Source organism: Cololabis saira, chromosome 6, assembly GCF_033807715.1.
Source record: "Cololabis saira isolate AMF1-May2022 chromosome 6, fColSai1.1, whole genome shotgun sequence".
Lineage (NCBI taxonomy): Eukaryota > Metazoa > Chordata > Actinopteri > Beloniformes > Belonidae > Cololabis > Cololabis saira.
Genome location: NC_084592.1, coordinates 15,140,164 through 15,162,678, shown reverse-complemented (window position 1 = coordinate 15,162,678; position 22,515 = coordinate 15,140,164). Strand labels below are relative to the sequence as shown.

General features: G+C 42.1%; 1 protein-coding gene across 1 annotated transcript in view; it reads left to right on the top strand.

Moving 5' to 3' along the window:
* Window positions 1-22,515, top strand: part of myo16 (myosin XVI) — a 148,174-nt gene that overhangs the window by 5,757 nt on the left and 119,902 nt on the right. The window contains exons 2-4 of the mRNA XM_061723355.1: window positions 485-754; window positions 16,424-16,494; window positions 16,823-16,966. Of these exons, the coding sequence (XP_061579339.1) occupies window positions 485-754; window positions 16,424-16,494; window positions 16,823-16,966 (485 nt within the window). The remainder of the gene's footprint in view (window positions 1-484; window positions 755-16,423; window positions 16,495-16,822; window positions 16,967-22,515) is intronic.

Sequence of the window (22,515 nt, the reverse complement as noted above, 5' to 3'; positions counted from 1 at the left end):
CACCGAGCGCCGGCGAGATTATGCACAGTCAGGAGAACCGCTGCGCTCAGACAGCATCCGAGGAGCCAACTGAAAAACGCTCCGATGCTCCACCTGAGGGCTAAACAGCGAATATCTCTGACAGTAAATATGCTAAATTGTTACTCAAACACAGTCGGCATGCTGCTGACACTGATATGCAAGCGCACAGAACAATAAGACAGATGCAGTGTTGTGCCTGGAGGTGATCCTGACACCATTAGTGTGCTTTATCATGTGCGCCTTTTCTCATTAGCTCAGCATCAAACTGTTGAGTAACCGTTACGGAGTGGGCTTTTCACTGAATGGCCTCCTTCACTCCTTACAAGGACAGCTTTCCATCAGGGACTGAATTAAAGCAAATGAAATACCGTGTAAACGGCTTATGTATAACGTGCATCATTTTGTCCAACTGGACAAATTATCATCATCATCATCATCTCTCCTCGTCTTTCTTTCCCACCAGGTTGTTTCCAGCTATGTAACGTCTTTCGACATAACATGGAGATAGACCAGTGTCTCCTGGAGTCTCTCCCCGTTGGCCAGCGCCAGCGCCTGGTCAGGAAGATGCGCTGTGACCAAATAAGGGCGTACTACGAGAGGGAGAGGAACCTCCAGCGTCAGCAGGGTGGCATCAAGGCCCGAGCCCCGTCCATCCACCGCAAGAAGCACCGCGTCCGCTTCGGCCTCGCCGACGTTTTACGAGATGCGGTCGTTAACCATGACGACAAAGAAGGTGCGTGAAGGGTGGATGAGTGTCTGTCTGTGGTACTGATGCAGCAGTGTTGGGTCGAAATAGTGATGCTGACGTGATTTGCTCTGCGTCAGACTGTCCAAGAGGAGCTTTCATCCTCATTTTAGCTGTCCTCAGGGACAGAAGTACCCGGATGGAGGACGTCTGTCATTGATGGCCAACTATTCTTCCAAACAAAAGAAAAGTGGGCCTTGTGTTTGGGCTCTTGGACTCTTGTTCCGGGATAAAACAGTCCCATTTGCTTTGTTTTCAGCCGCCTACACCGTTCAGTGGAGTTGGCATTCTTCAAGGATAAACAAATGCTAAAAATATCGGGAGAATATGGCACGACAGCTTGCTTGGTTGCTAGACATCACTCACGGGGCCACGAACAGTCACAACAACTCAAACTACAGTTTGTGCAACTAATATATCATTATTAACGACTATGGTCGTGCATTTGTAATGTGGACACAAGGAAAGTACTTTAAAACGTTTTAATATGAACCCAGGAACCAACCAAACTGGGCTTTTGCTTCTGGGAGTCTTTTGTTTCAAACAGTTGACATTAAAGTGGGATTTTGGTTGTCTTGCTCTTGGTAAAAGAAAGTACCTTTGCATGTCTCTTCTTTGATTTTGCACCAATGCCCAATGGGACATGTTTTTTTGCAACTCCCTCTCTGAAGTAAAAACAAAAAACATGCTGAAACTTATTTGGACTCTCGAGAGTTCAGCTGAAGTCAAGTTTCTTATCCTCATAGTCAAGGATGATAAGATAGGTTTTCAATTAATACTGTATGTGAATCTAAAATTTAATATAAAACAATCTTTTGTAAATATTACACAGTTTGAAGAACTGTTTTCTTCCTTTTCAACAATGAATTTTCTGCTTTTGAGAGTCTAATATAAATTTGGTTGTTTAAACCCTTGAGACGTGTTATTACTGTAAGAGAGAGCTAACGGTACCTAATCCGGAAGCTCACCTGACAGACTTTTGACTTTCCCCTTCTCAGTTATAATACAGCATAATTTGAAGTTCAAGTTGGGTGGAGATGAAGAAAAGGAGGTCGCTCCATCTTACTTTGAACAAGTTTTTGATGAACCAATCCCCTGCAAGCATGAGCAACTTACTGAAGGCCACTTTTTTCTGACATAAACAGCCCCGAACATAAATGCCACGTGTTTGAGTTGGAGGCGACTTAAGACGCCCAAATAAGGTGGCAAGGACATAATATTTGAACTGTCAAGGGTTTTCTGGGTTTTTACATTAATTTGCCATAAAGTAATATTTGATCTTTATCCTAGTGATGTCCCAATCCGATCACGTGATTTCTGAATGATCCGGATCAGGTTGGAATGGGTTTTTTTCATTTTTATTTCACTAGCCAGCTGACGTATACGTGGAGAGAACTTGAAGCGGGCTGCTCGGCATTTCGGATGTCTGCAGAAATATTTTAATTTAGACAGCGAACGCAGCGCTACAGCCAATTCTACCGTTTGCTGTTTGGGGATTTTGTGTGACAGAAAGGTTAGAGCTACTTCTTATTCTTTTCTTTTAAATGGGCGTTCCCAAAGTATTCGATCGGCAGATACTCAAAACCAAATGAGTCGGGAGCAGGAAACAGTGGTTGGGCCATTCCTACTTCATCTACTTCACAACAATTGCCAAATATAAAGTGCTTAAGCTGACAATGGGCCAGTATTTATATATTCTTGTCTTGTAATTGAACACACCCATTGCACTTTCACAATGCTGGAAGAAAACTCTTGGAGGTAACTGTGGTTGGAGGAACTTTTCTTTGCTACCCTCGCTGGCTCGCCAAGTTTTGGTCACACAGCGAACGAGACAGATATCTTCGTAATCAGCAGAACCTCTGCATTGTCATGATATGTGTTTGTGAAGAGTTGCAGAAGCACTAAAGCGGAAATGTGTTGCATTTGCTACATGCTCATGTAGGTTTTGAGTTGTGTTTCGTTTGGGTGGCGATGCAAATGAGGCTTTTAGGCGGGTTTTTCCGTAATAATTCTGGCCGAGGATCATCTTTAGCGCACATTTATGCTCTCAAGAACAGAAAAGTAATTATTTTCCCATCTTTCCATTACAGGAACCCATCTCAAGGGTCAGTTTGTGCATTTATGCTTTTATTATGCATGTAAGCTTCATCCATCCGTCATAAAACAACAGTTAATTTCCCAGTAAGATGTAGAGCTCATTTGTTAAACAGCAAACCTAAAGAATGTCTTTCTCTGAACGTTCATTCAGCATTTCTTCATCTTATGTACCGACTTCAGTCCTGTTCAGGGTCACAGGGGTTTGCTAGGCCCTCAAGGTGGTGGACATGCTGGATAAGTCACCACCACTGGGCCGAACAGAAAATATGAGACAAACAACTGCTCACACTCCATTTGTCTAATGTTCATGTTTTTTGGACTGTGGGAGGAAGCCGGATTACCCGGATAAAATCCACACGAGGAGGAGGAGGCGGACAGAAACATTTAAGCTTGACTCAGAAACACCCAGCCAGGATTTGAACCGGGAGGGTTTTAACTGTGAGGCAACGGTGCCGATAAACAAACCACAAAAAGAAACATTTGCAGCGTCCAACGCCGCCGGCGGGCCGTCATTTATCCACTGTCGTTGGAAGGAAACAGACTCTTAAAAGCTTCTCTCTGACAGACTGTAAATTGTGTCTTCCCCACCACTTCCCAGTAAAAATGCACTCAGCTCCGTTTTTATTAGATCCTGGTGTCAATAAACTTTAATAAAATGTAAAGTGGGCTCCCACACTGTTGTACAGGCCCATTGATTTTTCTCCGACATCGCCATCTCTTGTTTGTAATGCTGATCACCGCTCATTTGCACGGTTGTCCGGCCGTATCTGCGCCAGGATGTGCAGCAGGCTTTGCAGGTCCGTTTGTTAAGCTCTCCTGTGAGATTCAGCCAGGATGTGCTGGTGTTTGGGGTCCGTTGGCGTGGCATGAATCTAGGACTCGTGCGCTGGGGTCCCTGCTCGAGGGAACGATGTGCTTTGATCAGACTCAGTGAGTCGGGAGCGATGTTGGCCCGCCTCGTTCCCATGGCCTAATGTCTGGACTTGTGGAGCCGTTCAATCCATATGGAGGTAATTTTCAAACCTCGGATTCATGAGATTTGGCTTAATCTTGACAACAATTACTGGTTTTGGTGGTTTTGGTGTCTTTGGAGCTTAGAGAAGTACATTTTTCTTACCATCGGCGTTTGACTCAGCTCTCCTTGCAAAGAGGAACCGTCTTCTGACCAAAGATGCTTCTTAACATTTCCATCTGTCTGCAACAACATTTTTAAACAAAGGAGTGAGTACTTTTAGTATTTTGCCTTGATGGCAATAATGTAGATTCACATTATTTTTTATAATTTCTAAATTAGATGTGACTAGCAAAAAAAAAAAAAAACAAAGGAAACTTTCTTGATTGCGACCATAAAATCCATGTTTTTTTTTGTTCCCATTAGGAGAGAAATGTGAAATGTTGCCTGTAGACTGAACCAAAACAAGCCAAGAAAGAATGGCAGCCGTTTAGCTGACAATTATTTTACCGGCGTCGCTGTTATTCTGTATAAACTCTTACTAATTATGTGCACCGTTCCGACTTATGAGAAAACAGCTGGAAAGACGACGGTGACTCATTTAAAAACCTGTCACTGCGTGAGAGGGGGGAAACGACAGAATGATGGGATAAACTCCTGTCGTCCTTAATGAAGCCCGTTTTAGTGAGTTGGCTTAAAGTTGCAGAAACTTATTCTGCTGACGAGACAGCCGGGTAATCGCATACGTCTCTCCGACACTCGCAGAGGCACAAAGGTTTTTTTTCTTTCTCCTTATCTTTTCTCTTGTGCTGGAATTAAGATTCATGAGAGTGAGATAAGGAGAGGCAAGGCAGAGACAAAGGAGGAGGTTACAGCTGAGTGAGGAAATAGAAAAACTGGGAAAGAGTGAACAGAGACAGGGATGTTGGTGAGAATCTGCAGGGTTCAGGTGAAAAATAGCAACGACACGACACATGTCATCCTCTGGCCGGAGGACCCCCTTTTAGGGATGGGCGGTATGGATTAAAAAATGTATCACGATCATTTCTGGCTTTTATCCCGATAACGATAAAAATGACGATAAAAAAAATACCAATTCAACTCCAACTTTTCGACTATAAATCTATCTCACTCTCAGATCCGCCATGTTTGTTACACAAAAACGTCATCAACAGGGAATCTTTCTTTCTTTCTTTCTTTCTTTCTTTCTTTCTTTCTTTCTTTCTTTCTTTCTTTCTTTCTTTCTTTCTTTCTTTCTTTCTTTCTTTCTTTCTTTCTTTCTTTCTTTCTTTCTTTCTTTCTTTCTTTCTTTCTTTCTTTCTTTCTTTCTTTCTTCCTTCTGCTCTCTCCTCCCTTCTTCCCTTCCTATTTTCTCCCTCCCTTCCTTCCTTCCTTCCTTCCTTCCTTCCTTCCTTCCTTCCTTCCTTCCTTCCTTCCTTCCTTCCTTCCTTCCTTCCTTCCTTCCTTCCTTCCTTCCTCCTGCTCTCTTCCTCCTTCTTCCCGTCCTCTTTTCTCCCTTCCTTCCTTCCTTCCTTCCTTCCTTCCTTCCTTCCTTCCTTCCTTCCTTCCTTCCTTCCTTCCTTCCTTCCTTCCTTCCTTCCTTCCTTCCTTCCTTCCTTCCTTCCTTCCTTCCAAAAATCAGCTTTACACAAAAACGTCATCAAGGGGAATTTATCGTTTTTATCGCGAGATGACAAATTCTTACCATGAGGAATTTTTTTGACGGTATATCGTGAACGGTAAAATATCACCCATTCCTATCCCCATTAGCTGACGCCAAAACGACAGCTAGTCTTCCTGGGGTCCAAACGTTAACATACACACTCAAACATTACAAAGTCAATTCATAGAAATACAATTCTAAATAGAATCACAAATAACAAATCACAAATAAAAAGAAACAACATCATACATATCATGTAGGGGTGTAACAATATATCGTGCCACGAAATTTCATGATACAAAAACGTCACAATACGTGTCGTGGAGGTGACAAAGTGTATCACGATATTGTGTTATTAATATTAATCTATTGTGTTGACTAGTAACGCATAACCGACCACGCGTGCCGACCGCGCCTCGACCCGCGGACCAAAAATCTTACTACGCTCAGAAGAAAGTAGTACCGTTTTGCGGTCCCGATCACGGGAAAATATTTGTACTTGTATGAAACTGAAGATGCATAATGCAAACTTGACATTTACTTTTACATTTACATTTACAATTGTTTTGTATTTTGTGTCTTTCAAATAAAAGACAATTTTTTCCAGTCATATGTTCCTCATTCAAGGTTGTTAAAAAAATACTGCTATAATATCGTATCGTTATCGTGACCTCAATATCATATATCGTACCGTATCGCGAGATTAGTGTATCGTTACACCCCTAATATCATGTAAACTTATAGTGATGTCAACAAATACATTCTTAGTTTCTGTTTAAAACTAACCTTTCTTTTAATGTCACGAATTTCACCTGGAAGACTGTTCCAATGTGCAACTGATCTGTAAAACACTGTCCTCCTCATAGATTCAGACCTAGGTAAGGGTAATGTTATCTTACCACTATTTGCCCTCTGAGTGTTGTATGAATGAGTGTCTGAACACTAAGGGGTAAATCCACAAAGAACAGATTGCGCCCGCAAATAGCGCTGTGAATTGCGCTGCATTAGCGCCCGCAATTTGCCCCGCTTTAAGGTCCTATTCACAAAAGATTTTGCTCTAATGATATACCGGAGCAAACACGCCCATAAAGTTTTGCGGCTGAGTGCAATTTGCACTTGTCTGAGTGAGCGGAGCTGTTTCCAGTGTTCTCCATATTTCAGCACACAGATTGGTCCATAATGAGACTGCAGAGAGCACAACAGCCTCAACTTTCACGTATTTGTACTTCTAGTATTTCGCATGCAGATAGATAGATAGATAGATAGATAGATAGATAGATAGATAGATAGATAGATAGATAGATAGATAGATAGATAGATAGATAGATAGATAGATAGATAGATAGAACTGTATTCATCCCCAAAGGGAAATTCAACCGTCCAGCAGCTCATCAAAACATAAACATAAAAATCAACCACACTTCCATTCAGACAATACAAGCACATTCATAATATTAAAATAAACATATAAGGTTTTTAAACAAATATCATGTAAAGTGCAAACTAAAATATAGTCCAGTTGTGGCAGAGGTGAGTGTGTGAAACTGATTTCAGGACGAGTTAAACAGTCTTATTGCTGCGGGACGCAAGGATCTCCTGTACCGCTCCGTGCGCAGTGAGCGGAGGCTGCGGACCCGACCGCTGCATGCAAAGCAGCAAAAAAAAAAAAAAAAAGCAGCAAAAAAGAGTGCACTGCCCACCACCGTGTGGTAGAACATAGCCATCATCTCCACACACACATCAAAAGACCTCAGTGTCTGTATGACATAAGCTAATGAAATGTCAAATGTTAAGAGGCTGTGCGCATTTACGCACAAGGCACAGCACCAGTAACTTCATTAACACCGGATCGGGATCAGATCAGGATCTGATGGTAATTCATGTTCTTTATTTTGCTACACACACCTACAGGTCAGCTGTTAAACACACACATTCTAGATTTATATGTTTATATGGTGGAATTGTTTGTAATAAAGCAGCCCCTTATGTATGGATGAATCCTGCAGCTCCGTCCTGTTATTTTTATTTTTAAATCCACAACCCCACTTGATCTGACTGTCTACAGTCATGTCTGACTGTAGATTTCACCCTTAATATCATTCAGTATCACACAGGCTTGAATGATATTGAAGAGAGAGAGAAACAGAGACAGACGGGGAGTGAGGAGTTTGCGCGCAGTTTAATACACGCTTCCAAAAGACGGTATTTGCTCCACTATTTTTGCATGTGGCAAATAGCGCTGGCCTTTCTGAATTAGGCGCTTTTTGCAATGAGGCTTATTTGCATAGAAAGGGGGCAATTTTGCGCCGAATGTATGAATATTACCTAATTTACATGCATGCAAATGGCACCGGCGCAGACTGCCACTATTTGCTTGGCAGCGCAGTTTGTGGAGCAATTCGCCCTTTGCGGGTGCTTTGTGAATTAGACGCTCTCTTTTTGTCTCATTTGCACCGGTTTAGCGGCCGCAAAAGCCGCGCAATCCTTTTGTGGATTTGGCCCTAAGTTATTTTAGTATAAAGAAATGTAGGAATTTGAGTGTTAATGATGCTATGGAAATATGTAAGCACACTAGCAGTCAGTCTATCCTCAACCCTCAGCCAGGAGAGACGTTCATGCATTTCTACAACACTTGTTCTTGATGAACAACCAAGAACCAGTCCTGCAGCCTTGTTTTGTGCCATTTGTAGTTTCTTTAGAAGACTGCTCGATGCAGCAGACCAAACAACTGAACAGTAATCCAAATGACACAAAACCAATGAACAAACAACTTTGCAAAACAACTGTGTCTTTAGAAACGGTGCACATTTGCGTGTTACGGCAACAGCTCTGATTCTTTTGTCAGTTAAGTGAAACTGCTTTTTCCAAACCAATCGCTTAGCTGAATCAACGTCGGAGTCAAAGGGAACGGTTGCCGCTGCCGCTCTTGTGATCAGGTATCCTGCAACCAGGGAGGGAGCTTCTGTCCTCCACCTGCATGAACTTTGGTTTACATCAGTTCAAGTAAATGTAAGACAGTTATTATGAACCAGCTGATTTGTTAATTATGATCATTTGTTAGTAATTAAATCACAACAGCAGGCTGATGGTTTAAAGCCACGTTGAGGTTGAAGCTTGTTGTAAGATCTATAAATGCTCTTGATTGAGATTTCATCCGAGTTCCTAATTAATCACTTATTTAAACAAAAAAAGCCCCATCATAATTTGGTTGTTGCAATCAGTTGGCGTGTGTTTAAGCTGCTCTCTTAGCTACGCTTAGAGGAAAATTATTTCAAAAAGCATTTGATGAGGAGCCATGAAAGGCTTTCAAGATCCCCAGAGAGCGAATGCTGATGTCTTTGTTACACTGCTGACTTTTTTCCCCATTTTCTTCTCTTCAAACTCCAAATATTTCCTCACTGGTTAAAAAAAAATAATAATCCCCTCAACACAACCATAAGCTTTTTATTCTCAGCGGGGATGATAAACCAAGGCAGCTAAACCCAGAGGTATTGCTGGTAGGAACGTACCCAGGTCTCTGCATTGATTAGCCGATGCTTCTTCTCCTCTCTGCCTCGGCTGTCCGTCTGTTCGCTGTGCGTTTTATGAAAGTGTAATTGCTGTGCATATGCTGCAGTGCAATTTCTGCACACAAACAAAGCACTGGCTTCAGGTTTTGTTACTGATTAATGTGTATATACCCAACGTAAGCACAGCGCAGGTTCTCAGACTCTGATAAGTTCTGCACATTTCGGGAGTCAGGCGGGTGGAGGTAATAGCTTCAGTCTTTGTGTGGCGCTTTGGGGCGTTAGGCACAGTTCATAAAACTCAGACATGCCCTGCATAAAACAGGAACACCGCGCACAGATTACGCCGTGCAGCATTGCAGAGCCATTTGTGCTGATGCACGTCAGTGTTGCAAAGTCTCTGAACCCAGATTTGTATTTAAATGCTCATATTATAATGTACACACATCTCAGTCTACTCTGAGGATTTATATTCCAACACAGGAACAATCTTATCTTTCTTGTTATCTTGTTAAATGTTATGTATAATTAAAAAGCAATAGTCTGAGCCGGATGGCAGCAAAGATCAAAACTGTGTTCCAGCGTGATTCACTAATGTTGTGGACTAAAGTGTGAACCTCCAGACATTTAACACGAGTGGTGTGAAAGAATATTGATGCGGCGATATATATCGCGATACTTAGTCACCTAATTAAAATATCGATTTGTCATATCCTTATATTGATTTATTAGGAAATACACATTCCACATTTTTGTGTGTTAAAGTGCACCTTATTTTAAATATTCTGTGTTCAGTGACACATTTGGCTGCCATTTGGCAGTGTCTATGTTCTTTATTTTGCACTTTATTTTGTTAATTTTTTTCACCTCAGTGTTTAGGACCTATGCGATATGTTCGCGAAGGTTTTTTTTTTTATTGATCTACAAAACACCTATTGAATAGACTTTATTGTCATTGTGCTCAGGTTACAATGAGATTGGTTGGGATGTTCCCACCAAAGTGCAAAGGAAGCAAAAAAAAATAAGAGGAATAAATAAATATGAAAAGCACCATATAAAAACATAAAAACCATACAAACAATACAAAACAAACTCCCACATCACTCAAAAAAAAAAAAATACACCTGTTCTGTTATGTTATGTTATGTATTATTTAACAGTCTGATGGCCCAGGGATAGTAGGTGTTCTTGAGTCTGTTTGTCCGCTGCCTCAGGACTCTGTAGCTCCTGCCGGAGGGCAGCAGGTCAAAAAGACTGTGCCCGGGATGGGATGGGTCCTGCAAGATCCTTCTAGCCCTTTTCAGTCCCTTAAATCAGTTTGTCCTCTGATCAGTATCCTCCAGTGTACATGTACAGCAACTCGTGTTTTTGACTGAGTTAACGAAGGAAAATACTTATCACATTGACTACGTTTACATGCAGTCAAAATTTGGGTTATTGCTAATATTCCGGTTACTGAAACATTCGGAATATTCCGTTTACATGCGTGAGCAAACAGGGTTATCCCTGTTTACATGGTGATTAAACATTCGGGATATCCCGATCAAACCAGCGACGCACGGAGAACGTGATGATGCAATTAGCGTCATTTCCACTTCCTCTTCCTGTATCCAAATTCAAAACAAATGCTGCTTCGTGCAACTTTTCGCTCACCTTCTTGTAAATCTCGCTATCCCCGTACTTTCTACCGTCTACAAATGCAGAAATGTTCATATCCTTCATTACATTTATGAAGTGATTAGTCTCCTCCTCACTCCAAAAGTGTGGCGTGGTCTTGCGTTTCTCCGTGTTTATAAGAACTTCCTGGACTCAAAAGACCAGGATTCCTTGTGAACAGAGCATGCGCAGAAAACAAATTAATGTTCCGTTTGATCGGGATATTCCCTTTGGCGTTTACATGACCCAATATTTGGGTTTTAAAAGGAGTAACCCAGGGGTCATATTCGGGTTTTTAAAAACCGGAATATGAGCAAATTCGGGTTATTCAAAGGGGTTATTGGTGTTTACATGGCCGTGCAAATTCGGGTTATTGACAATATTCAGGTTTTAAAAGAGTTATTGACTGCATGTAAACGCAGGAAATGTTACAATAGGTATAGTATCCTGATACATGTATCGGAAAATATTATATCGTATCGGGAAAGTATCGAATCGTGATGTTCTTGCCAATATACACCCCTATTTAACACATCGACTTTTATTTATAAGCAGCCTTCCAAATATATAAAGTCTCTCCGGAGAAAAAAAATCAACCAGATAGAGAAGAAGAGAGCACAAAGAGTGAATATGCAGGCTGGGGGACATTTCTCTTCCTTACACCATGCTCAGATTAAAGGTACGTCAGATGTCTGTCACATTTTTGACAGAACTGGGCCTCTGCCCACAGAGGTGGCAGCCAAAGACGCAATCCAAGGCAAAACCCTCGTAGTGTCATCATCAAGGGTGTGTTTTTGTTGCTGGAGGTTTAATTTAAGCCTCAGATATGAAACTGTTGCTGCATCAGATGATTAATTCGTGTTCCTTTTAGAGGTCTCGTTGTACACGTTTAATATTAAAGCCAGCGACGCGTGAAAATCAGACGCACTTTGTGGACTTGGTGCTGAAGTCTTCCTTTTATATGTTCGTTTTGATTATTACTTACTTCCCAAATGAAGATGGTGCCATCATGACTTTACCCCCAAGTGTGGCCAGCAAGGAAAACCGATTAGGACAAATTTGCATCCAGTTTGCAGTTTCCATTTCCCTTCACGCTTACAAATGAGCCATTTCATCTCCGTAGTTGGTCTGCAGGCTGGAATTTACGACAAGCCTTTGAGGACTTAATGTCACAAAAGCAGAAGGTTCTGGTAAAAACTGCTCTCATGAGTGCTACAACAGTATCTACAGTTTTCAGTTTACTAGTGTATGAGGCCTGATTCGTAATGTTTGAATATTTAAAGACATGAAGATGCATTTTTATACAAAGAGATGCCCAGTTTACATTTTTTAATATATACAGGACTGTCTCGGAAAATTAGAATATTGTGATTTTCTGTAATGCAATTACAAAAACAAAAATGTCATACATTCTGGATTCATTACAAATCAACTGAAATATTGCAAGCCTTTTATTATTTTAAAATTGCCGATCATGGTTTACAGCTTAAGAAAACTCAAATATCCTATCTCAAAAAATTTGAATATTCTGGGAATCTTAATCTTAAACTGTAAACCATAATCAGCAATATTAAAATAATAAAAGGCTTGCAAAATTTCATTTGATTTGTAATGAATCCAGAATGTATGACATTTTAGTTTTTTTTAATTGCATTACAGAAAATAAAGAACTTTATCACAATATTCTAATTTTCTGAGACAGTCCTGTGTATATATATTTTTCTTTTAATACTCAGAGGTACCAGCAATAACAAGCCAGAAGTCTATAAGCCCGTTTTCTCATCATTGTATGAAGCTTTTTTTTTTTTTTAAACATACATGATGGGGATCAGAGTGGGGGGTGGCATCAGCTGCAAGTCTGAAATGAGAGAAACACAGGAAAACACACAACTAGCACACAAAGCCTTTGGAATCTGCAAGAGAGAAAACAAACAAACAGAAATGGGAACAGGAAAAGACACAAACAGAAACCATTCCAGGTCTCTAAAACTAAATCTAAAAACTAGGCTACTGCGATTATCTGTCCCCAAAACTGTGTGTTTAGTATGTAGGTGAGTAAGCAGGTGTGTATGTCTGTCTTATTGTGTGTGTGCAAAGAGAAAGAGGCTTTACCTGAACTGCAACAATTTTTTTATATATTTAAATTGAGTTCCTCTGAAGAAGGTGTTTTACTTACTGAACTCTTATATTTTAAACGGTTTGTCAGATGTCTTCTTGTTGGAGTTGATGTGTGTCAGATTGTTACTCTGAACTCTGTAAAATCCTATCGTTCTGAAACAAGTGGGCAATAAAAGCTTGTTCCATCACGATGAACTCGTGGTTAAAACAATCTGCCTTCAGACCAAAATATTGTTTTAAAACAGTATCGAATGTTTTATTTAATAGGATTAAAAGAAAGAGAAAACATCAGCGTTGAGCTTCAGAAACACGGGGCGCTGAAGTGAGACGGCTCTTCTCGTCCGTGACTGTGAGATACACGAGCGTTCGTGAGAGTGAAGAATCGGGGCAGAATCTCATTTTGCCGTTCCAAAGAGCGCTTTACCTGGGGACAGGATGTCTGGCAGTTTAATAAAAGAAAAAAAACAACCCAAAAGGTAATAATTCTCTCACACATTTTATAGAGATTGAATCAGGATTTGATCAGATTCATAGACATCCACGGCCCACTAAGATGAGAAAAGCCAAACCAAACCGAGAGTGCAAGATAAGTTCATATCATGAACTTATCATGATCAGGAATTTGCATCATATCTATTCCAGTTATTGTCCGTAGTACAAACAATAAATTAAGGAAAAAAATCAATTTTCACGGTAATAACTTCTTGTAAGAACGTCTAGTCGGATTTAAGGTTATTGAACAGGGATGTCCCGACGTCTCCAACTGCGACTGCAGCTGAGAGCACTTTGGGCCAACGGCAGCACAGGCTGCTCGCTGAGAACGAGCGGCAACCATCAAACTTCAGCATTGAGGCTCATGCAGAACTAGGATTTGTTGCAGTACTTCGACTGATCTCTAGGGTTTGGATGCAAAAGCGGGTCAATTGCCATCGACTGCCACGTTAAAATGTCCAACTTTAGAGCAGGAATAAACACATTTCCAGTCTGTTCCAAAAATAAAACCAAAACGCTTTGGTCTCAGTCATTCAATTTCACATCCATGACAACTCTGAGGGGGGTGAAATCTTTTGTACGATGCCAGGAGAATTTATATAAAGCATTAAACTTATTTCTAATATGATTGATTGATTGACAGTTGGCTTAGCCAATGGCTGGCTGTTATCACGTCCACATCTGTAATCATCATCATCATCAAACCACCCGTTTGTACGAGCACAGCGTCGGCTAAACGTGGCGGTCGTTTTGGCCGTCGAGTCAATACGTGCCAAGATGTAACAAAATGTAACAGATGTAACATGTTACACGGTATACCTCTCTGTAAATGTCTGCCAGCAGCTCTGCTGACATTTCGGTGGGGATCCGCTGGAGGAGCCGGTAGACAAAGCTAACTTTGATTGACATACAGGGGACATTTTCCCATCAGCTTGACCAGTAACATGGTGGTCTTCGGAAACCAAGGGGTCAAGGGACCTCATGCTTTGTCCGTTTTGTCCGCTTTTTTTCAAATTAGCTAATTATAGCGACAAAGTCACTTAGATGGCAACACTGACATCAGATCCAGGGGTGCACACTTAGTCGCGCTAGAGTTCAATAAAACATACATTTAGATAATCCCTGCCTCACAAAAGCTGCGGCTCATTCTGGTCCCGGTGTGTCCCAATGTGGAAGTAGGCGGGAAAAAGAGCGCTTGAGCCCGTCATGTTTAATTCACTTCGGAACATTCTGTTATGCGAGCTGCAAATGGATTATTTATCTATTTTTGCTTTGAATATTTCATAATATAAACAATAATGTGTTAAACAAATGTTTGTATTATTTTGTCAAATGTATTGAGATGAAGTGTAAAATGCAAGATAAAATACTGATTCAATGTCACGCCCAATGGGTGGGGCTTATTATTGGCAGCAAATATGGAAATCAAAGCTGCGGTCTAGTAGATATGTTTTTATGTTTCTGAGTTACTGAGGAACTTGTTTGTGCTTGCTTTAGCTTTTGCTTTTCTTTTTGGTTGCTTTCTACTTTGCACTTTGGGAGGCCGGTGATAAAAACATCCCCACCACAGAGCTGCACCGTCCCTGTGAGAAGAACCCTGTGACACACCTAACATTAGGGCAGGGCAATATGGCCAAAAATATTTGTCACGATATGTATTTGAAAGTTTGCGTTAGCGATATAACTGATATAATTGAAGTGAGACAAAATACAACTCCACAACTGTATTAGTGCAAAAGAAAAAACCCATCAATTTAACAGTGCAAATGCAAATTCCTTGCTGACAGTTTAACCAAAAGGCATTTCCCGTGGAAATGGGCCGACATATCCTGAGCATAACCACGTATAATATGCACAAAACTTAAAGAGTTGCTTTGCATCATAAAATCTTTCCACACTCCGAATGGGCATCACATCACTGGCTAAACAATGGATTACTGCATTAATTAGTTCCCCCCAGCGTTTGCTACTTTTGTCATAAGGCGTGCAGCTATTTACAGCTACGCTGATTGTTCGGTGAGTCAGCTTCTTTGGTCTCACCACCGCGCTGGTTGAAGTGGACGCCTCTTCACGTCCAGCTTTGTTGTGCAGAAGTGCTTCTGCTTCAAATAATGAAATAGGTTTGTGGTGTTTCCTCCCTTCGCCAGGACGGCCCACTTGCATGTTCTACAAAATATTGTCCTTTGTTGGGTATCTGACGTGCGAAAATCAAACCAATTCCACACCACTGAAGTTGCACCATTTTTCAAACCAATTCTGGTTCATTTGATTTCATTCAACAATCTGCTTTCGCCCTTTTCATTCTCCGTCGCCGCCATGCTTTTCCCACCTTGTGCGTATGAGCGTATGAAAACGAAGGCTCTGCTCATTACCCGTATTCTATGGCAATATTTCATTTTCTTATCATTGCATAACTTTGTACCGGTATTACTGTGAAAGGTATATGTCCCAGCCCTACCTAATATTACTATTTCATAGTAATATTACTATTACTATCTCACTTCTGGCTGCAACACAAACTGATGGCTCAGCTGAATATAAACCTGAGCGACTGAATAAGACTCAACCGGTGAAGCGAGCTACATCTTATACACGGAGGATGAAGAGATCAAAGCCACTTAAAAGTATAGTTTATCTGGTTTAAGAAGCAAACCACAAGAAGCTTTAAAAGCTTCTTTTTTCGTAATGAGCTCTGATATTCTCTGACTTGTGAAGCGACAACGTCACATTGTGTGAAAAGTCAGGATCCATGTTGTCTTTTCTTCCTTTTGTTTGTCCATCGCTCTTTGTTTGTTTGTTTGTAGGCAACACACGTCAGCGCACCTCCGTTTGAGCTCCCACTGTTTCATGTTCCCACTTATTCTGGGAGAAATCTTCCAGTTGCGTAATGAAGTGACTACTGACCTAGTTAATGCGCAGCCTCTCTCCTCATCTGTTCACAGCCAAAACTTTTCCTTTTTTAAAAGCAGATATGTGTCAATGTGTTAGTGGGGTTGTGTGGCTCACGGAGCCGGCGACCTCCCGACCTCCGGCAGGAGCGGGAAGCTCCCGACATCCAGATCGGCAGGCTGGGTGTTGATCCTGACAGAGCCGGGCGGAGATCGCCGTTCAGCTCGGCGTGAGCGTCTTCACACGTCGCAGGTGTCAACGTGTCGATGTCTCTTGTTTTGCAGTGTTCCGTCTCCTGAAGGACGGAGCAGACGCCAACTCACCCATCTCCTCCGGAGGATCCTTGCTGCACCTGGTAAAACACACACGTAAAGCTTTGTAACAGCTGGTTGGACACCGTAAACACGTCAACCGGCTCATTGTCATTTTTCCTCCCAAAAAGTGTTTTCGATCCTCCGTAACTTCCTTCAGTAACTTAATAATCGTAACTTCGCAAACTCCCTCGTGGCAGCACAAGACTATAATCATTAGCACTGCTGCAAATGAGATTTTCACATTCATTACTCATCATATGCCCCGAACCAGCGATCCCGGCTGCCGTTTACAGCCAGCGGTGCCTCCGGAGGAACCGCCGGCTGAACTAATAATAAGCTAATCTGCTTCTCCCTGCTTCCTCCCTGCAGTGCGCTCGCCATGACAACGTGTTCGCAGCAGAGCTGCTGATGGAGCGAGGCCTGGACGTCGACCTGCAGGACGAGGACCTGTGGACGGCCCTGCACGTGGCGTGTTCGTGCGACCACGCAGACGTGGTGCTGCTGCTGCTGCAGGTGAGAGAAACACATGTAGATCTGCACGGGAACAACAGAGATTAGTGTTCAGGACGCGGTGGATGTTTGCAGCCGTGGCTTTGTTTGTATCAGCCACCACGCGCCGTCCGAGGGAAGTGTCCTTCATTATTCAGGCGGTGCCTCCGAAATGCCATACTAAACAGTGTATACTCAAAAAGTATACTTAAAGAGCATATTGCAGGTTAGAATTTTTTCAAAAATTATACCTGACCTTATGTGAAAATGACTATGTGAGAAGTTAATGTAGGATTTAATATGTTTTACAAGACATAAGGGCACGTATTCAGAGGAAAAAGTGGCTGATTTTAGCAAAGCTCCTACAAACGCTTTTTTTTTCGAACACCGCGTCATATGACGCAGCACCAGGGAGACGTCTCCACAGCTCTGCCCCATCTGACTGTGCAGACCCCGTACACATGTAGCCGGGTATCTGCTAAACCGAACATATTTTCCTACGTTTGGACCTGTCATCCACATGAAAACGCAAATAAACAAATGTTTAAAAAAACTCCGGGCAAAGTGAAGATTTTTGAAAACTCTGTTTATGTAGATGCGTGTAGACACACACAACCGGAGTTTTGCGTTTTCGAACGTCACATTATGCTCCAAAACAACAACAAATCTGCTCTGAGTCTGACGTATAACGTGCGACCCAGAACTACAGATGATCCACCATCTGTCCTCCAAGCTATTTATTAAATAAATGGTCTCTGCTCTGGACAGCCGTTTACTGCGTTACACCGACGCAGAGCCTACGCCGTAGGGTACGCGGCGACGCGCAGCCCTACGCCGTACCCTACGCCGTACCCTACGGTGTAGGGCTGCGTCGATTTAACGTGGCAGCTCCGTGGTGGGACACGGGGGGACTCGAGCTCGTTACCCGAGAAGGAGACGCCGCTCCCGGGGAAACTGCGCCGCAGAGGCGGCCCGGAGGCCGGAAGACCAGATGATCTACAGGTTTGGAATGCTTATGAATGTGGTCGAAAACGCAGACGAAGGGGGGGAAATATTCGGTTTTAAAAATACCCGGCTATTTCGGATGCATTTAATCAGAAAAAAGAGAAGATAATAAGCCTGTTTTCTGTTTAGAAAGTACAAACGTAGACAGATTACAAGTACTCACCCATTTTTAAGGAGTTACTTTCGGAGTTTCTTTCAGGAGCACGGGCGGGTGCTGTAGTCAATAAAGGCGGATTTATGGTTCCGCGTAAAATCGACGGCGTAGCCTATGGTGTAGGGTACGCGGCGCACGCAGCGTTCGGTGCGTCGCCGCGTAACCTACGCCGTAGGGTCTGCGTTGGTGTAACGCGGACCCATAAATCAGCCTTTTAAAAAGCGAGTTTCAGCTGTCAATCAAAAGAACGCGGGGGGACTAACGGGTTCGTAATTATAAGGCTGTGGCCCGTCATATTGGTGTGAATACACATTCACAACCTCTTCAGTGTCACAACTAACATTAAGATCATTTTTTAAGATTATTTTTCCTATTGTTGAAATTCACCGCGCTCCCTGGTGCTACGTCACTTCCGGTTCAGCTTTTTCAGATGCGGAAGTAAAATACTCTCACAAAAACAACTCCGGAGGTCACTGTAGTATATATTTATGCGTATTTCAATGAAAATTCAGTTCCTACATTATTTTCCTACACATTGATTCACAGGGGTCTCCAACCTGCAATATGCTCTTTAAGTTTGGCACACTTTTGAGTAAATATCAGTAGTCTGCATTAATTCGGACGTACTACTCAGAGCCACAGGGCACTTCCTGCCGTTGGGAGGGGGAGTTGTTACCATGGTAACGACTCCTGTCACAGCAGCAGTAGCAGCAGTTTATCCTGGCCGAAAACAAGATGACATTATATAATATTATTGTATACGAATATTATGAGATGAATATTATATAATAATATTATTATACTTAATATTACACTTATGACATATACGTATCACTTAGCAACCAAACACCGCTGCATTGCATTGTGGAAAGTTTCTGCTTAACTAGTGTCCATCAATCCACACTAATAAATTTCTCCGGAATGAGTATGGATGGCGCATACTATTGTGTACGTACTAATGTTTCCGAGGCACAAAAAAATCTCACATACTGTTTTTGTATACTCATTAGGGTGGAAGTATGGAATTTCGGATGCAGCTAGGGTCTGGGAATAGAGGAAATGTGCATGACGTCACAGATGCGACTTCACAGCGGGTTACGACCACTGATTGGCAGAAAGACTGAGTGGCAGCGTAAACTTTCAGTTTGAGCAACTGGAAAACATCTAAAATGGGAAAGAGCTGTTGTGGGATCGACTGTACTCATACATTTAGCAAGAAATCGGAGTTATCGTTTTACAGACCGCGGAAAAACAAGCTTAAGAGAGACAAATGGATCGCTGCAATTCACAGAAACAACTGGATTCCAGGGACCGAAACGTGGATTTGCGGTTCCCATTTTGTATCAGGTAATGTTGGATTTTTGGGTAGCTAACGTTAAACGGTCAAATCATAAAGTTCGGTTCCTCATCACTTTAATTTCGCCAACAAATCCTGCCTTGAAGTAGGACCAAGCGTCAAGACTTTTGTCTGCCTTCAAGCTTTGCTTCATGTATTTCCCCGGCGTAGAAATTAAGTACATATAAATATCAGGAAACTCGATTCGTGGCCAAACATTAATGTCTGATAAAGCTGATAATCAGCTGTTATTCCATCTTCTCCACTAGTTGCAGCCATTTATTGCTGATGTTTTGCCACTCAGTGCGAGTAAGGGGGCGTGGTCCAGCGGGAAAGTGACGTCAATGCAAACCCTCTATTGTCACGGTCTGCAAACAGGATTTCTCAGTCCCACACAAGCCCGCCGAATCTCCGAAAACGGGACTATTTACAAGCACCGCATTAGCATGATATCAAAGAGAGAAGCCTGCTCTGCGGAGGGCGTCTGGGCGCGGGCTGCGGCGGTGCTGATTAGCTCCGTAACGAGGGCCGCGCCAGCTGCAGGGGAGGGCCGGCGCATCCGGCCCAGTCGCTCAACAGGCTGGACGCTCTGGCGGCGTTGATTAGACCCGGGGAGGATCAGCCGCAGTCTGGAGCCCCGGCAGCAGCCCGGTACAGCCTGGCGCCGCTGATTGGGTCCTGAGCGCTGTGATTGCCCGCCGCCCGTCTTTGAGGCGGGAAGCAGATAGTCCCGTGGGAAAACGTGTCTGAGGAGCTCAAAGGCAGAACAGTGAACGGAGGCGCTGGACTTCTAGCGTCTGTAGATTGACAGGGGCGTGATACCAGAACCGGAACGTGTGTTTATGCAGCCGAGCTATGCATTTATGATGCGAGGGAGGCAGCTTCAGTGCAGTCCCCCCGGAGATAGTCGCTTCCTTTCCCGTCCTCCACAGAGAAAGTTATTTTCTTGTAAATGAGGCCACATTTCGCTGGACTCGGCTCTGCAGGAGGCGAGGTGAGAAAGAGGGGGAACATCTGTGTCATACTGAGCCAGTTGCCAATAAAAATGGTTTAATTTATTCCTTTTAAATCAAATCAAACTTTATTTATGAAGCACTAATCATAATAAAATAGTCATTTAGCATAGCAAAACTCACACAGTCATGGTTAAAAACACACATCTGGTCATTTTGACACCCATCCTCACTTTATTTATTTATTTTTTTTTTTTTTTAATTCTCTTTTTAGTATGGTTTTTATGGTTCACATGTACCTCATCTTGACAATTCACAATTGTCATACATTCATCTCAAAAATTACAGTTGAGTCACATAGTAGTATATCTTAGATTATACAAATAATACAAAGATGAAAAGTTCCTTCCACTAGGGATGGGCGTTATGGACTAAAAAATGTATCACGATAATTTCACAATATCCTGATAACGATAAAAATGAGGATAAAAAAAATACCAATTGAACTCCACCTTTTTAACTATAAATCTATCTCGCTCTCAGATCCAGCTTCACACAAAAACGTTATCAACGGGAATTTATCCTTTTTTCTTTCTTTTTTTCTGGCTTCTTTCTTTCTTTCTTTCTTTCTTTCTTTCTTTCTTTCTTTCTTTCTTTCTTTCTTTCTTTCTTTCTTTCTTTCTTTCTTTCTTTCTTTCTTTCTTTCTTTCTTTCTTTCTTTCAAAAACGTGATCAACGGGAATTTATCGTTTTTACCGCGAGATGACAAATTCTTACCGTGGGGAATTTTTTTGACGGTTTATCGTGAACGGTAAAGTATCACCCATTCCTACCTTCCACCATATTATAAGAAATAAAAACGAAATAAGAACTAAAATCCCTAGAACAGGGATGCTGGGGTGCAACTTTGCTACTACCAAAACCTTACAAGAGGTGTAAAAAGACAAAGCAAAACAAAAGGGGAGAGAGGGACGTAAAACCAAGCTTTAGCATTAGATAAATGATGGTCGTTCCGGTGTCACATACATAATCCATCCATCCCATCTTTTAAAAAACACTCCTTCTTGCAATCTTATGGCAAAGTCTGTAGGGCTGCAGCTATCGAATATTTTAGTAATCGAGTATTCTACTGAAAATTCCATCGATTAATCGAGTAATCGGATAAAACATATATTTGTTTAGTTAAAGAGCAATTATAAATATACATAAGATGTTAGATGTTAATTGACATCAAGACTAAATTATATAATCCAGTAGGTTCATGGCTGTTCATTTAAAAACCCTGAACTTACACCAGTCGACCAAATTCACTGCCTTCACTCAAAAAACTAAGGATCTTACCAAGAAATGTTCTTATTTCTAACCTAAAAATGCCATTACACCTGATATCAGACATAACTTAAAATGTTAGGTGTTTTCCCACGTGTTTCAATTGAACTTTCATTTGTGTCAAGCAAATTTTAAGTTCTAGTTAAGTTTTAAGTTAGAGTTTTGGCAGTGTTCAAAATAAAATTATGAGACCTGCTGTATTGGAGCACATTAGGCACCAGTGCTGCTTGTTTTCTCCATGAATGACTACAGAGACAAAATGAAATGAAAATTACCCAGTTAGCTTTATTACGTTTTTATTTTTCTGACATTTTCTGCCTTTTCTTTTAGTCAAAACTGTAGCGGGAACAGAGGTTTATATACCGGGTAAAGGCTGATTTATGGTTCCGCGTTACAACAACGCAGAGTGGTGCGCGTCGATGCGTACCCTACGCCGTAGGCTACGGCGTAGCCGTGGAGAGCCTGCACGGCAGCGCAGCACCGCCAGCCGGACCGGCGCTCTCCGCCCTCGCCGGAGAGCGCCGTAGGCTCTGCGTCGATTTAACGCGGAACAATAATTTTGGCTTTAGAGGGGGAACATATAGGAGAACGGACCAGAAGAATATAGCGTGGATTAAAAATAAAAGTTAAGCACTGAACTACATGTGTCTCCCGTCTGGGCCATTGCAGACTGCCTGAGCATGGCATGTTACAAAACAAACATACCCGCCGCCTCTTTCTCCCCCCTTTAACGTGCGTAGCGCATGGATGTATGGCGCAGCGTCAGCGCCGTGTGTCGCATTAAATGTGGTCCGGG